General features: G+C 52.7%; 1 protein-coding gene across 6 annotated transcripts in view; it reads left to right on the top strand.

The window, feature by feature from the left end:
• The window catches only part of MROH1 (maestro heat like repeat family member 1), a 405085-nt gene extending 402780 nt beyond the window's left edge, over nucleotides 1-2305 (top strand). For 5 of the 6 annotated variants that reach the window (XM_083145076.1, XM_083145075.1, XM_083145077.1 and 2 more), the window contains one exon: nucleotides 1839-2305. In XM_083145076.1, the coding sequence (XP_083001202.1) occupies nucleotides 1839-1924 (86 nt within the window). In that variant the 3' untranslated portion in view covers nucleotides 1925-2305. The remainder of the gene's footprint in view (nucleotides 1-1838) is intronic. The other variant, XR_014444044.1, reaches the window with a different exon arrangement.
• Nucleotides 2306-13754: the final 11449 nt, after the last annotated feature.

Raw genomic sequence — 13754 nt, 5'->3', positions numbered from 1 at the left:
CTGGGACAGGTGTATAGGGGAGAGGTGCAGATGGGACTGGTCTATAGGGGAGAGGTGCAGCTGGGACTGGTCTATAGGGGAGAGGTGCAGCTGGGACTGGTCTATAGGGGAGAGGTGCAGCTGGGACAGGTCTATAGGGGAGAGGTGCAGCTGGGACAGGTCAATGGGGGAGAGGTGCAGCTGGGACTGGTGTATAGGGGAGAGGTGCAGCTGGGACAGGTCAATGGGGGAGAGGTGCAGCTGGGACTGGTGTATAGGGGAGAGGTGCAGCTGGGATTAGTATATAGGGGAGAGGTGCAGCTGGGACTGATCTATAGGGGAGAGGTGCAGCTGGGACTGATCTATAGGGGAGAGGTGCAGCTGGGACTGATCTATAGGGGAGAGGTGCAGCTGGGACAGGTGTATAGGGAAGAGGTGCAGCTGGGACAGGTCTATAGGGAAGAGGTGCAGCTGGGACAGGTGTATAGGGGAGAGGTGCAGCTGGGACTGATCTATAGGGGAGAGGTGCAGCTGGGACTGATCTATAGGGGAGAGGTGCAGCTGGGACTGGTCTATAGGGAAGAGGTGCAGCTGGGACTGGTGTATAGGGAAGAGGTGCAGCTGGGACAGGTCTATAGGGGAGAGGTGCAGCTGGGACAGGTCTATAGGGAAGAGGTGCAGCTGGGACTGGTGTATAGGGAAGAGGTGCAGCTGGGACAGGTCTATAGGGGAGAGGTGCAGCTGGGACTGATCTATAGGGGAGAGGTGCAGCTGGGACTGGTCTATAGGGAAGAGGTGCAGCTGGGACTGGTGTATAGGGAAGAGGTGCAGCTGGGACAGGTCAATGGGGGAGAGGTGCAGCTGGGACTGGTCTATAGGGAAGAGGTGCAGCTGGGACTGGTGTATAGGGAAGAGGTGCAGCTGGGACAGGTCAATGGGGGAGAGGTGCAGCTGGGACAGGTGTATAGGGGAGAGGTGCAGCTGGGACAGGTCTATAGGGGAGAGGTGCAGCTGGGACTGATCTATAGGGGAGAGGTGCAGCTGGGACTGGTCTATAGGGAAGAGGTGCAGCTGGGACTGGTGTATAGGGAAGAGGTGCAGCTGGGACAGGTCAATGGGGGAGAGGTGCAGCTGGGACTGGTCTATAGGGAAGAGGTGCAGCTGGGACAGGTGTATAGGGGAGAGGTGCAGCTGGGACAGGTCTATAGGGAAGAGGTGCAGCTGGGACAGATTTATAGGGGAGAGGTGCAGCTGGGACAGGTGTATAGGGGAGAGGTGCAGCTGGGACAGGTGTATAGGGAAGAGGTGCAGCTGGGACAGGTGTATAGGGGAGAGATGCAGCTGGGACTGGTCTATAGGGGAGAGGTGCAGCTGGGATTAGTATATAGGGGAGAAGTGCAGCTGGGACTGATCTATAGGGGAGAGGTGCAGCTGGGACTGGTCTATAGGGGAGAGGTGCAGCTGGGACTGGTCTATAGGGGAGAGGTGCAGCTGGGACTGGTCTATAGGGGAGAGGGGCAGCTGGGACAGGTGTATAGGGGAGTGGGGGCAGCTGGGACATGTATATAGGGGAGTGGGGGCAGCTGGGACAGGTCTATAGGGGAGAGGGGCAGCTGGGACAGGTGTATAGGGGAGTGGGGGCAGCTGGGACATGTATATAGGGGAGTGGGGGCAGCTGGGACTGGGATGGGACTCTGAGGATGGGGCTGCTGGACTGTGAGTGTATAGTCCAGGAATGACACCCGTGCGAACTCCGGGCTTAATTCCCGGACTGTGCAGAGTAATCCTGGACGGGTGGTCACAGTATATAGATAGACATTGGTTAATGCTGGTTCTGATCTCTGGTTTTCTCCCCACAGCTCTCATCATCCTACTGAAGGACCCGGTCCCCGGTGTGCGCATTAAGGCCTCGGAGACCATGGGGCTCTTGGTGAAGTTTGTTTGAGGGGGATGTAAGACTGTGACATTGGCCATGACGGCCCCCTTATGATGTCCCATCTCCCATGCGTCAGATATAGTGAACGGTTCCTGCTTCCGGGGTGATGGTACTGGGGGAGACTTTATATTGTAGCTGGATCCCGTACCCCTCCATGCTTCTTGGTGTGACAGAGCCGGCAGCGGCCTGGGAGCTGCAGGGGATGGATTTTGGGATGGACCACATGTGCGGTCTCTGGATTCTCAGGGAAGGGACCTGCTGCTTTATATAGAGAGCACCCGCTGCGTTGTTGAGGGCTATATACAGAGTATATGGGTATGTGACCTTGCTGGGGTGTTTTCTATTGATTTTGGGGACAGCTTCAACACATTAAAATTATTTTTCAACACATATTTGTGTGATTAGTGTTACTTTGTATGTCATTGTGGCGACACGTCACAGCGGGATTGTGCGCTGCGTTCTGGAAAGCCGGAAGTGTCACCGTTTCACCGTTGTGTCCAGCCCCGATAGGGGTGGTTCTTTAGGGTGACGCGTCAGAGCAGTTATGTAGGGCAGGCATGGCCAAACCACGGCTTTCCAGCTGTTGTGAAACTACAAGTCCCATCATGCCTTGCCACAGTTTTGCTATTAGGGAATGCTAGAACTATGACAAGGCATGCTGGGATGTGTAGTTTCATATTTTGGCCATGTCCGCTGTAGGGTGACTAGCTGCATAATGCGTCATGTAAGTGTAATAGGCTGATCACAGCAAAGCAGGATAACCTGGCCTGACCAATCTCAAGCTGTCTGTTTTGATGACCATATAATGCTTTCTTCTGGGTCAGATTTCTTATAAAACACCAACTTTGTTCTCTCCCAGCCACAGTACCAATTTCTTTATTGTGAGCACCCACTTGTCCCTATTTACTATCACCTCCCCAAAATGTACAAATCCCTCACTGCACCCCCTGGACGCCCCATTATTTTTAGCATAAAGTCACTTCCAATCTCTCTTTTTACGTTGACTCTTACCTCCAACCTCGAGTATCTACCCTCAAGTCCCAGTTGATACAAAACATCCAATGGAGAGAATCATATCTTTTCGAACTCTTGACACTACAAGTCTTTACTCCAATATCCCCCACATCTTGGGAGCACAAGTTATTTCTAGGAGACTTGATGATGATGGGGACTTGGGGTACAGACACTATTGGGGGACTTGGGGGATAGACACAAGAGATTCCTCACTGATGCCATTGTTTACATTCTAAAGCACAATTATTTCTGATTTCAGGACACTTTTTTCTACAGGTGATGGGGACGGCCATGGGAACCAGGTTCGCACCCAGCTATGCAAATCTGTATATGGGCGAAGTAGAACAGGAGCTAATTGGGAATAGCGACCTGGTGCTCTATGGCCGTTATATAGACAACTTCATTATTATTTGGAATGGAGATACACTACCAGCACTTCGTTTTGTTGATCACCTTAATTTTAATTTATATAATCTTAACTTCATTCACACCATGCAGCCTAAACAGGGTCGAAATGCCGGAATTTAAGACCCGTGATGACCCGTTCACACCACCAAAAAACCCGGGTTCTTCAGCAAATTTCCAGGTTTAAATGCTTTAACCCGATAATTTGGTTCTTGGTGTGAAAGGTGAATCAGAGGACAAGTTATACATGAGAGGTAAGGCCAAGGCAGGAGCACACAGGAGGGTCAGCTGCACATCCGTCACAGAGCAGAGATACCTCAGCAGAGTGTTACACTTTTTGTTGAACTTTTACCTGCCATGCAATACTATGAGAAGGTGTACGCCGTTGCGCTGTCTCAAATCGGCAATAAATTTATTATACAGTACACACACAGGAACAGAGTAGGTATAGGTAGCCAGAGACAGAATCACTGGTTAGGAGAGACAGTATAGAAAAGGGGGTGTGGTATGGGACTCCAACAGTCGGGATCCTGACTGCCCGGAGTCAGACAGCATGGTGAGCGCAAAAAAGCCCCTTGCGGGCTCGATGCGCTCGCCACGCTGCGGACATGGCAAGCCACCAATTCTATTCTCCCTCTATGGGGGTCGTGGAAAATAGCGGGTGGCTGTCGGCGTTTTGACAGTCGGGATCCCGACGTCGGGTAAATGACTGTCGGGATCCCGACTGTCGGGAACCCGTCCGGCACCCAGAAAAGGAACTGCCACAGCTCACAAACAGCGCTATATATACTTAGGGCATTACGGCTACTATTTATATACAGCCTATACCAGGCATTCCCAACCACGGTCCTCAAGGCACACCAACAGTGCAGGTTTTAGTGATATCCAGGCTTCAGCACAGATGGTTTAATCAGAATCCCTCATGTACTAATTAAGTCACCTGTGCTCAAGCCTGGATATCTACAAAACCTGCACTGTTGGTGTGCCGTGAGGACCATGGTTGGGAATGCCTGCCCTATACTGTTCCCACATGCTCTATACCCCACTGTCTGACTCACAGATCCTTGGGGAGCAGCTGCAGCCGAAGAAGCTGTCACAGTGAGACTGGGACACGCTGACGCAGAGGATTTGGCCTTGCAGCAGCAGACGTAAGGAGCCTCCAGTCACATGCCAGGGTGCTAGAATGTTTAAAATCGCTCCAGAGCCGCATGAGGACTGGGAAAGCACCGGGGCCCCACGGTAAGCTCCGCCCACCCAGCCAGCTCCATCTCAAAAAGCACTAAGGGCCGCCGTTTTTAGTTTTACCTGACACCCTCTCTAGTGGAGGCGGGGGGGGGGGGGGGCCTGCTGCAAGCTTACAATCTATAGGGATATAGGAGGGAAACACAAGGACAGGCACCAGTAATAGCATAGCAGTCCCACAAAGTTACAAGTCCAGAAGGGAAGCTATATAATACATAAGCGCCGCAGAGGGTTATGCGTGTGGTATATAAATATGATAGGCTTGCCTGAAGAGTTTTCAGGGAACGCTTGAAAGTTTGGAGAATAGTGGAGCATCTTATTGTGCGTGGAAGGGCATTCCATAGGATGGGAGCAGCCCGATGAATGTCCTGTAATAGTGAATGGGAGCTAGTGATCCGTGCAGAAGAGAGACGCAGATCTTGTGCAGAGCGTAGTGGTCGGGATGGGAGATATTCTGTGATAAGTGCAGAGATATAAGCTGGTGCAGTATGGGTAATAGCTTTATATGCGAGTAGGAGTGTTTTATATTGAATACGGTAAGATACAGGCAACCAATGGAGGGACTGGCAGAGCGGATCAGCAGACGATGAGCGTCTTGCAAGGAAGATCAGCCGAGCAGCAGCATTTAGTATGGATTGCAGTAGTGAGAGTCTGTTCTTGGGGAGACCAGTTAGGAGACTATTGCAATAATCAATGCGGGATATAGAGGCACATTTATCAATGATCGCATTTGCAAGGCGATCTGGGCGGAATATTACTGCCCAGGATCGCATTGTAAAATGCAATCAGATCACTGGGATGTATCAATATTAAGGGCACAGGGACAGGGCTCCGAAAGGAGCCCGTCCCTGCGAAGTGCTAACCTGGAAGCTGGGTGGTCAGCGCACTTCCGTCCACTCTCCCCGGTACGTGTCATTAGGCTGCAGGGAGGTAATGGACATCGGCAGGGGTGTCAGAGCGACAGCACTGGAGTTGCTCTAACTGCCAGCACTGACCGCTCAGTATGAAAAAAAGGGATTTTTGTAAGAACTTACCGTTCGAATCCCTTTCTCTGATATGGTCCTGGTGACACAGCTCAACACTGGGATGTAGGAGGGTCCGAAGGAGCCAGGCACCTATCCTAAAGCTTTTAGAGGGTAGGCTCCTCCCCTACTGCATCCCTGGACTCTTCAGTTCAATCTTTCAAAGCCACTGGAATACACTAACTCAGTACAAACGCCTGCACATATTATATGCACATTTTATAACAGAAACTGTTAACTTTTAACCATATATAACATGAACATCATGAAAATTCTGGCATACTTACTGAGCGTAAGGGAGGGATCGCTGTGTCACCAGGACCATATCAGAGAAAGGGATATGAACGGTAAGTTCTTACAAAAATCCCTTTTTCTCTTTCAATGGTCCTGGTGACACAGCTCAACACTGGGACGTTCCAGAGCCGGTCCTTTGGGAGGGTACGCTCAGGTCTGCAGCTCTCAGCACTGCTCGCCCGAATGATGCGTCCTCCGACGCGAACTCATGGAATCTATAGAATTTGGCAAATGTGTGAACAGATGACCAAGTGGCAGCTCTGCAAACCTGCTCAGCTGTGGCCCCATGTCGAACCGCCCAAGAGGTGGCAACTGACCTGGTGGTATGCGCATTAATTCTGGCCGGTACAGGCCTACCCACTTTGGTGTATGCAAAAGCTATCACAGATCGCAACCACCTAGCAATGGTCTGCTTAGATGCAGGCCAACCAATTTTGTGTACGTCATACAGTACCAATAATGTGTCAGTCTTTCTGACACTCTTCACTCTGTCCACATATATGCGCAAGGCACGCACAACATCCAAAGTCTTCAACTTGTCCCTTTTCTTGGAACCCTCTGGGGGTTGAAACACAGGTAGAACTATCTCCTGATTTAAATGGAAGGCAGAGACTACCTTCGGTAAAAATTGAGGTACAGTTCTCAGAACAGCCCTGTCATCATGAAAAATTAAGAAGGGAGATTTGCATGACAAGGCTCCCAACTCTGACACTCTTTTAGCAGATGCTACTGCTAACAAAAACACTAGCTTCCATGTGAGAAACTTAAAGTCCGCTGACCTTAAAGGTTCAAAAGGTGCCTTCTGAAGGCAATCCAAAACCAGTGACAGATCCCAAGGCGCTACTGGTTGCTTGTAAGGGGGTTTCAGTCTGGATACCCCTTGTAAAAAAGTTTGAATCTCCGGCAAAATGGCTACTCTTTTTTGGAAATAGATGGATAAGGCCGAAATCTGCACCTTCAATGATTGAAGGCTTAGGCCCGATGAAAACCCATCTTGTAAGAATTCCAACATTCTTGATAACTTGAAGTGAGATGTGTGAGCTTTTCGCCTCTCACACCATCTAATGTAAGTCTTCCAGACTCTATAATAATTTGCCGACGAAACAGCTTTCCTGGCTTTTATCATAGTCTGCACTACTGCGTCAGAAAACCCTTTCCTTTTCAAAATGGCGGCTTCAATAGCCAGGCCGTCAAAATCAATCGATCGGAATCCAGGTGATTGAATGGGCCTTGTCTTAGCAGATCTGGTCTCAGAGGTAGACGCCATGATTCCACAGACAACCTCTGAAGCCTCGAGTACCAGGACCTCCTTGGCCAATCCGGGGCCACAAGGATCACCGTAACCTTCTGGTCCTGTATCCTCTTCAAAAGTCTCGCTAACATTGGAACTGGAGGGAATGCATAAAGAAGATCTCCCTGCCACTGAGTAGTCATGGCATCCACTGCCTCTGCTAGCGGATCTCTCATTCTGGCATAAAACCTGGGCACCTGATGGTTGAACCTGGATGCCATCAGGTCCACATCCGGAGTTCCCCACATCAAAGTGATCTGTTGAAACACCTGAGGGTGTAAGCTCCATTCTCCTTCCTTGAGCTCCTCCCTGCTCAGGAAGTCTGCTTCTATATTCTCCACTCCTGGAATGAATATAGCCGATACAGCAGGAACATTCTGTTCCGCCCATAGGAAGATTCTGGACACCTCCCACATGGCCAATCTGCTGCGTGTACCTCCCTGGTGATTCAGATACGCCACAGCTGTGGCATTGTCGGTCTGAATCCTCAAAGGGAGGTTCCGTAACCTGTCTCCCGCCAAGGACATCACTTTCCAGACAGCTCTCAGCTCCAAGATGTTGATTGGTAACACTGATTCCTCTGCCGTCCACAGGCCCTGCAGCCTGAGATCCAGGACTACTGCCCCCCAGCCCCTGAGACTGGCGTCGGTAGTCACTACCAACCAGTCCCAGGTCTGTAATGACCGACCCCACTGAAGGGAATCTACTTCCGTCCACCATTTCAAGGAGTCTCGAGTGTCCGAAGACAGCACTATCATCTCCGACTTCATGGTCAGAGTGTTTCCTGACCAGGCTGACAAAATGTTCCATTGGAACACCCGAGAGTGGAACCTGGCAAATTGAAGCGTCTCGAATGACGCCACCATTTTCCCCAGGAGTTTGAGGCACCTCCATACTGACAAGCTCTGAGCTCTGAGAATCTCCTGCACTAGAGTGACCAGATCCCTGGCCTTTACCTCCGGGAGAAAAACCCGATGGAGATGGGTATCCAGTATGACTCCCAAGAATTGAAGCCTCTGTGACGGTACCAACTGAGATTTTTGTAAATTTAAAATCCAGCCGTGAGCCTGCAAAAAACTGATGGCCTCTGCCAAGTGACTTTGAAGCATGGCTGCTGACCCTGCTTTGAACAGGAGATCGTCCAAATAGGGTATTACTGGGATTCCTCTGAGCCTCAGCACCGCCGCCATCACTGACATTATCTTTGTGAATACCCTTGGCGCGGTCGCTAGCCCAAAGGGTAACGCCCGGAATTGTAAATGCAGGTCTCCTATAGCAAACCTCAACAGGGTCTGATGTTCCGGGTGAATGGGAACGTGCAGATATGCGTCCTGGACATCCATGGACGCCAAAAATTCTCCCTGGTCCAGACTCAGGAGTACTGACCTTAAAGACTCCATTTTGAAATGGTCTACCCATAGATGGACATTTAAGGATTTCAAGTTTAGTATTGGTCTGAAAGACCCGTCTGGTTTGGGCACCAGGAACAGCGTGGAGTAAAAGCCTTTCTTCCACTCTGCCCTGGGAACCGGAATAACCACCCCTTTTTCCAAAAGGGAATGAGCCGCTCTCATAAGAGCTGTGCGAAGGAGCGCCTGTTTTGGCACGGGTGTGGGGATGAACCTCTTCGGAGGCAACCCTCTGAAAGGGATTTTGTAACCCTGGGTAATAATCTCTAAGACCCAGGAATCCTGGTCTAGAGAAGCCCATGCGTCCCTGAAATGTGTGAGACGCCCCCCCACCTTTGTCACTGTCGGGCCTATCCCCTGACAGTCATGCGGAGGGTTTGTCCTCTCCCTTGGAGGCAGGCTTCTTATGGAAGGAGCCAAACTTGGACCTTTGAGTTTTGCCCCTAGAGGCCTGAAACTTTCCCCTGAAAGACTGTCCTCGAAAGGACGCACCACCTCTAGGGGAGGGCCGAAAGGACGGCCTAAAAGCAGCGAATCTGGATGTCTGCTTTGCTGAGGGAGCCGGCAGAAATGTACACTTGCCGCCCGTGGCTTGCTTTATAATTTCCTCTAGCTCAGAACCAAAAAGCAACTTTCCCTTGAAAGCTAACATTTCTAGGGCCTTCTTGGACTCATTGTCCGCTTCCCAGGCCTTAAGCCAGAGCACTCTCCTGGCATTAATAGAGACTGTGGACACTCTGGTCGCCATCTTAAGAGCTTCCTCCTCTGCTTCCACCGCATATTCTGCAGCAGCCTTAATCTTCTCTGCTATAAGCAAAGCACCAGGGTCAGCTTGCAGCATGGTGCATAATTCACCAGCCCACTCTATCATGGCCTTAGAGACCCAGGCTGAAGCAATAAGGGGCGTAGGGTAAACCCCACCCCTTCAAAAATAGCCTTGAGGTTTCCCTCCAGCTTTTTATCCACAGAATCTTTAAAAGCTGCACCGCCCTGTACAGGCAATACCGTAGCTTTGGATAAACGTGCCACTGAAGCATCCACAACAGGCACCTTTTCCCAGAGTTCAGCATGAGACTCTGGCATGGGGTACAGACTAAGGAATCTCTTAGGCATCTGTAGCCTCTTATCCGGGGTTTTCCAAGCCCCTTCCAATAATTCCTGCAACCCCTCATCTGAAGGAAAAGTAACAGCCTCCTTCCGCTGTCGCTTGAAAACACCTTTAACAGGAGTCTTATCCTCCACAGACAGTTTTAAAGCCTGTTTCACAGCTACAATAAGATCCTCTATACCAGCAGCAGAGGTCTCTTCAAAATCATCACCCTCCCAGGGGGTGTCAGTGTACGCTCCCTCCTCCTCATCTACCACAGTAGGCATAGCATAAGACCTTTTAGGGGTCCCTGCCACATCATCCATTTTGTCCAGTATTTCACTGAACCTGTTGAACCCCTTTGCAGTATCCTGCATCACCTGAATAAGCGCAGGATCTGCCTGGGTAAGAGGCAAGGAGCCAGAAGACTGCTGAGATGATGGCATAGGTCTCTGTGATTCTACCAACACATCACTCTGCCTGTCCAGTAGCTGCACCAAAGCATTCACTGACCTGCCTAGGGCACTGGCCCACGCGGGTTCAATCTGCTCTGCCCTCTGAGGTTCACTCCCCATGGGTCTCACAGCAGCGCAAGTATTACATAAGCCCCCCTTGGCCATCTGCTCAGGGACAAACTTTTGTGTACAAACCTTGCACGCGCTCAGTGCACTAAGGGCTCCCTCCCCCAAAACCACAGCCTGATGCTCAGACATGATGTAAGCGATAAATGTATAACTATCAGTATACACAGTGCAAACAATGTACAAGCGTTTATACAGAGCAATGCACCCAGTCACTTATCTGTCTGTTGGTTTCAACTGCGGGGAAGCGATGCCCAGGAAATCCAAGTCACTCTGCCAGGATCAGTAAGCCAGCTCAGCTCCGCTGCAAGCGTTCTGAAAGGCGCCAAAGTCAGAGTGAAGGAAGAGACCAAAAGTCCCTGCTGCTGCGGGGTCCGTGACCTTTTGGCGCCAACCACCCCCAGCCAGCCGCTCCTTAGGTAGGATTTCCTAGTTCCAGTGTCTCCCCCTCGAATGGGGACCACTTGGAACATGCCTGTCACAACGCTGCTGTCCTCTCATATAGGAGCTCAGCGTGTAAGCTCCGCATAAAATGGCCGCCGCCATCACGGAGCGCCTGTCCCCCATGATCACCACCTAAACGTGGAGCCGGTTTCAGGATACTCTGGAGCCCAGGCAGCCTCTTAATAGAGGCTAAGAGCGCTGCACAGGGAGACCAGACAGCGTCTCCCCTGTGCACAGTGAGCTGACAGGACGCGATTCTGTCAGCTCCTGCTGCGCTAGCAGTGTGAGGATTCACTATGAGAATCCTCACACTGTGCCTACCTAGCTAGGGTGAAAGTTAATAAAACAATAAAAATTCCCTAACTACTCTATTTCTTCGGCTGCTCCCGCAGCCCTTTAGAATAACACCCACTCCAGTGGGCACCTAACACGAACTGAAGAGTCCGGGATGCAGTAGGGGAGGAGCCTACCCTCTAAAGCTTTAGGATAGGTGCCTGGCTCCTTCGGACCCTCCTACATCCCAGTGTTGAGCTGTGTCACCAGGACCATTGAAAGAGAAAAGAAAGCTGGAGATTGCCTAATACAATCCCAGGAGAAACAATGGTGCACCTGCTCCTGCAGGCACCAACACAAAACTGATGTCCTGTACACGGAGGCGGGGTTATAGGGGAGAGGAGGCAGGCATGCTGGGAAGTACCAAAGCTCTGGAGATTGGTGCCTGATCCTCTGGATCCACCTACAACCCAGATGTGTTCCTTGTGGGACCAGAAACCCTGAAGAGGAAAGTTTAAGCTTAAATACCTTGCCCCAGGAGAGAAGCCAGAAGTGTGACCATCTCCCACAGGGCACAATCTAAGACTGCCTGGGAGTGGAAGTAGAAGGGGAGGTGTTGGCCACACTCTTTTAATTTAAAGTGCCCATGCTCCCGGTAGTCGCCCTTCTATTCCCCAGTGTAACTCCAGTGACACCTAGTGGATGAAGGAGAAATGTGGGACACTCCTGCTCATCTCCCCCCAAAAAAAGCCTTTGACTTAGAAGGATTTGGTCAGCAACCACCCCATACTGTCCCTGCAAGTTATCAGAGACCCTGATTGGACAAAACTGTTACAGCTGTGGGAAACTGGAGCGAGGGACAATCCATCCTCAGATGTCCAAACACCCCAATCTCATGCCCCAAATCCAAATGTATTTTTTAAATGTGAAGGTGAGCACAAAAGGTACTTTTCCCTAAGCAGTCAGTCCGATGGAGTGAGCAAGGAGCGATGCCGCCCCACAGCACTGAGGTCATGGGTTTGATACTCACCATGGCTCTAACTGTGCAGAGTTTGTATATTCTTCCTGTGCTTGCGTGTGTTTCCTCCGGGTACTCCGGTTTCCTCCCACAATCCAAAAATATACTGGTATTCTAATTGGCTTCCAACAAATTAACCCTAGAATGTCTGTGTGTGCGTGTACATGTGGTAGGGAATATAGATAAGATCCACTGGGGCAGGGTTCATATATTCTTGTCCAGCTGCAGTATACAGCGCCAGCACCAGAGACCACAGCGGCTAAACACCGGCCGCCCAGCATCCACCAACCCAGAGATCACAGCGGCTAGACCCCTGCCCGCCCAGAGACCACAGCAGCTAGACCCCTGCCCGCCCAGAGACCACAGCGGCTACACCCCTGCCCACCCAGAGACCACAGCGGCTAGACCCCTGCCCGCCCAGAGACCACAGCGGCTAGATACCTGCCTGCCCAGCATCCGCCAGCCCAGAGACCACAGCGGCTAGATACCTGCCTGCCCAGCATCCGCCAGCCCAGAGACCACAGCGGCTAGACCACTGCCCGCCCAGAGACCACAGCGGCTAGACCACTGCCCGCCCAGAGACCACAGCGGCTAGATACCTGCCTGCCCTGCATCCGCCAGCCCAGAGACCACAGCGGCTAGATACCTGCCTGCCCAGCATCCGCCAGCCCAGAGACCACAGCGGCTAGACCACTGCCCGCCCAGAGACCACAGCGGCTAGACCACTGCCCGCCCAGGGACCACAGCGGCTACACCCCTGCCCGCCCAGAGACCACAGCGGCTACACCCCTGCCCGCCCAGCATCCACCAGCCCAGAGACCACAGCAGCTAGACCCCTGCCCGCCCAGAGACCACAGCGGCTAGACCCCTGCCCGCCCAGAGACCACAGCGGCTAGATCCCTGCCCTCCCAGCATCCACCAGCCCAGAGACCACAGCGGCTAGACCCCTGCCCGCCCAGAGACCACAGCGGCTAGACCCCTGCCCGCCCAGAGACCACAGCGGCTAGACACCTATCCGCCAGCCCAGAGATCACAGCAGCTAGACCCCTGCCCGCCCAGCATCCACCAGCCCAGAAACCACAGCGGCTAGACCCCTGCCCGCCCAGAGACCACAGCAGCTACACCCCTGCCCGCCCAGCATCCACCAGCCCAGAGACCACAGCGGCTAGACCCCTGCCCGCCCAGCATTCACCAGCCCAGAGACCACAGCGGCTAGACCCCTGCCCGCCCAGAGACCACAGCAGCTACACCCCTGCCCGCCCAGCATCCACCAGCCCAGAGACCACAGCGGCTAGACCCCTGCCCGCCCAGCATCCACCAGCCCAGAGACCACAGCGGCTAGACCCCTGCCCGCCCAGCATCCACCAGCCCAGAGACCACAGCGGCTAGACCCCTGCCCGCCCAGAGACCACAGCAGCTACACCCCTGCCTGCCCAGAGACCACAGCGGCTACACCCCTGCCCGCCCAGAGACCACAGCGGCTACACCCCTGCCCGCCCAGCATCCACCAGCCCAGAGACCACAGCAGCTAGACCCCTGCCCGCCCAGAGACCACAGCGGCTAGACCCCTGCCCGCCCAGAGACCACAGCGGCTAGACCCCTGCCCGCCCAGAGACCACAGCGGCTAGACACCTATCCGCCAGCCCAGAGATCACAGCAGCTAGACCCCTGCCCGCCCAGCATCCACCAGCCCAGAAACCACAGCGGCTAGACCCCTGCCCGCCCAGAGACCACAGCAGCTACACCCCTGCCCGCCCAG

The sequence above is a fragment of the Crinia signifera genome, chromosome 5, assembly GCF_055691185.1.
Source record: "Crinia signifera chromosome 5, ASM5569118v1, whole genome shotgun sequence".
In the NCBI taxonomy this organism is placed as follows: Eukaryota; Metazoa; Chordata; class Amphibia; order Anura; family Myobatrachidae; genus Crinia; species Crinia signifera.
Note: the sequence above shows the minus strand (reverse complement) of the source record. Positions and strands in the feature narration are given on the sequence as shown.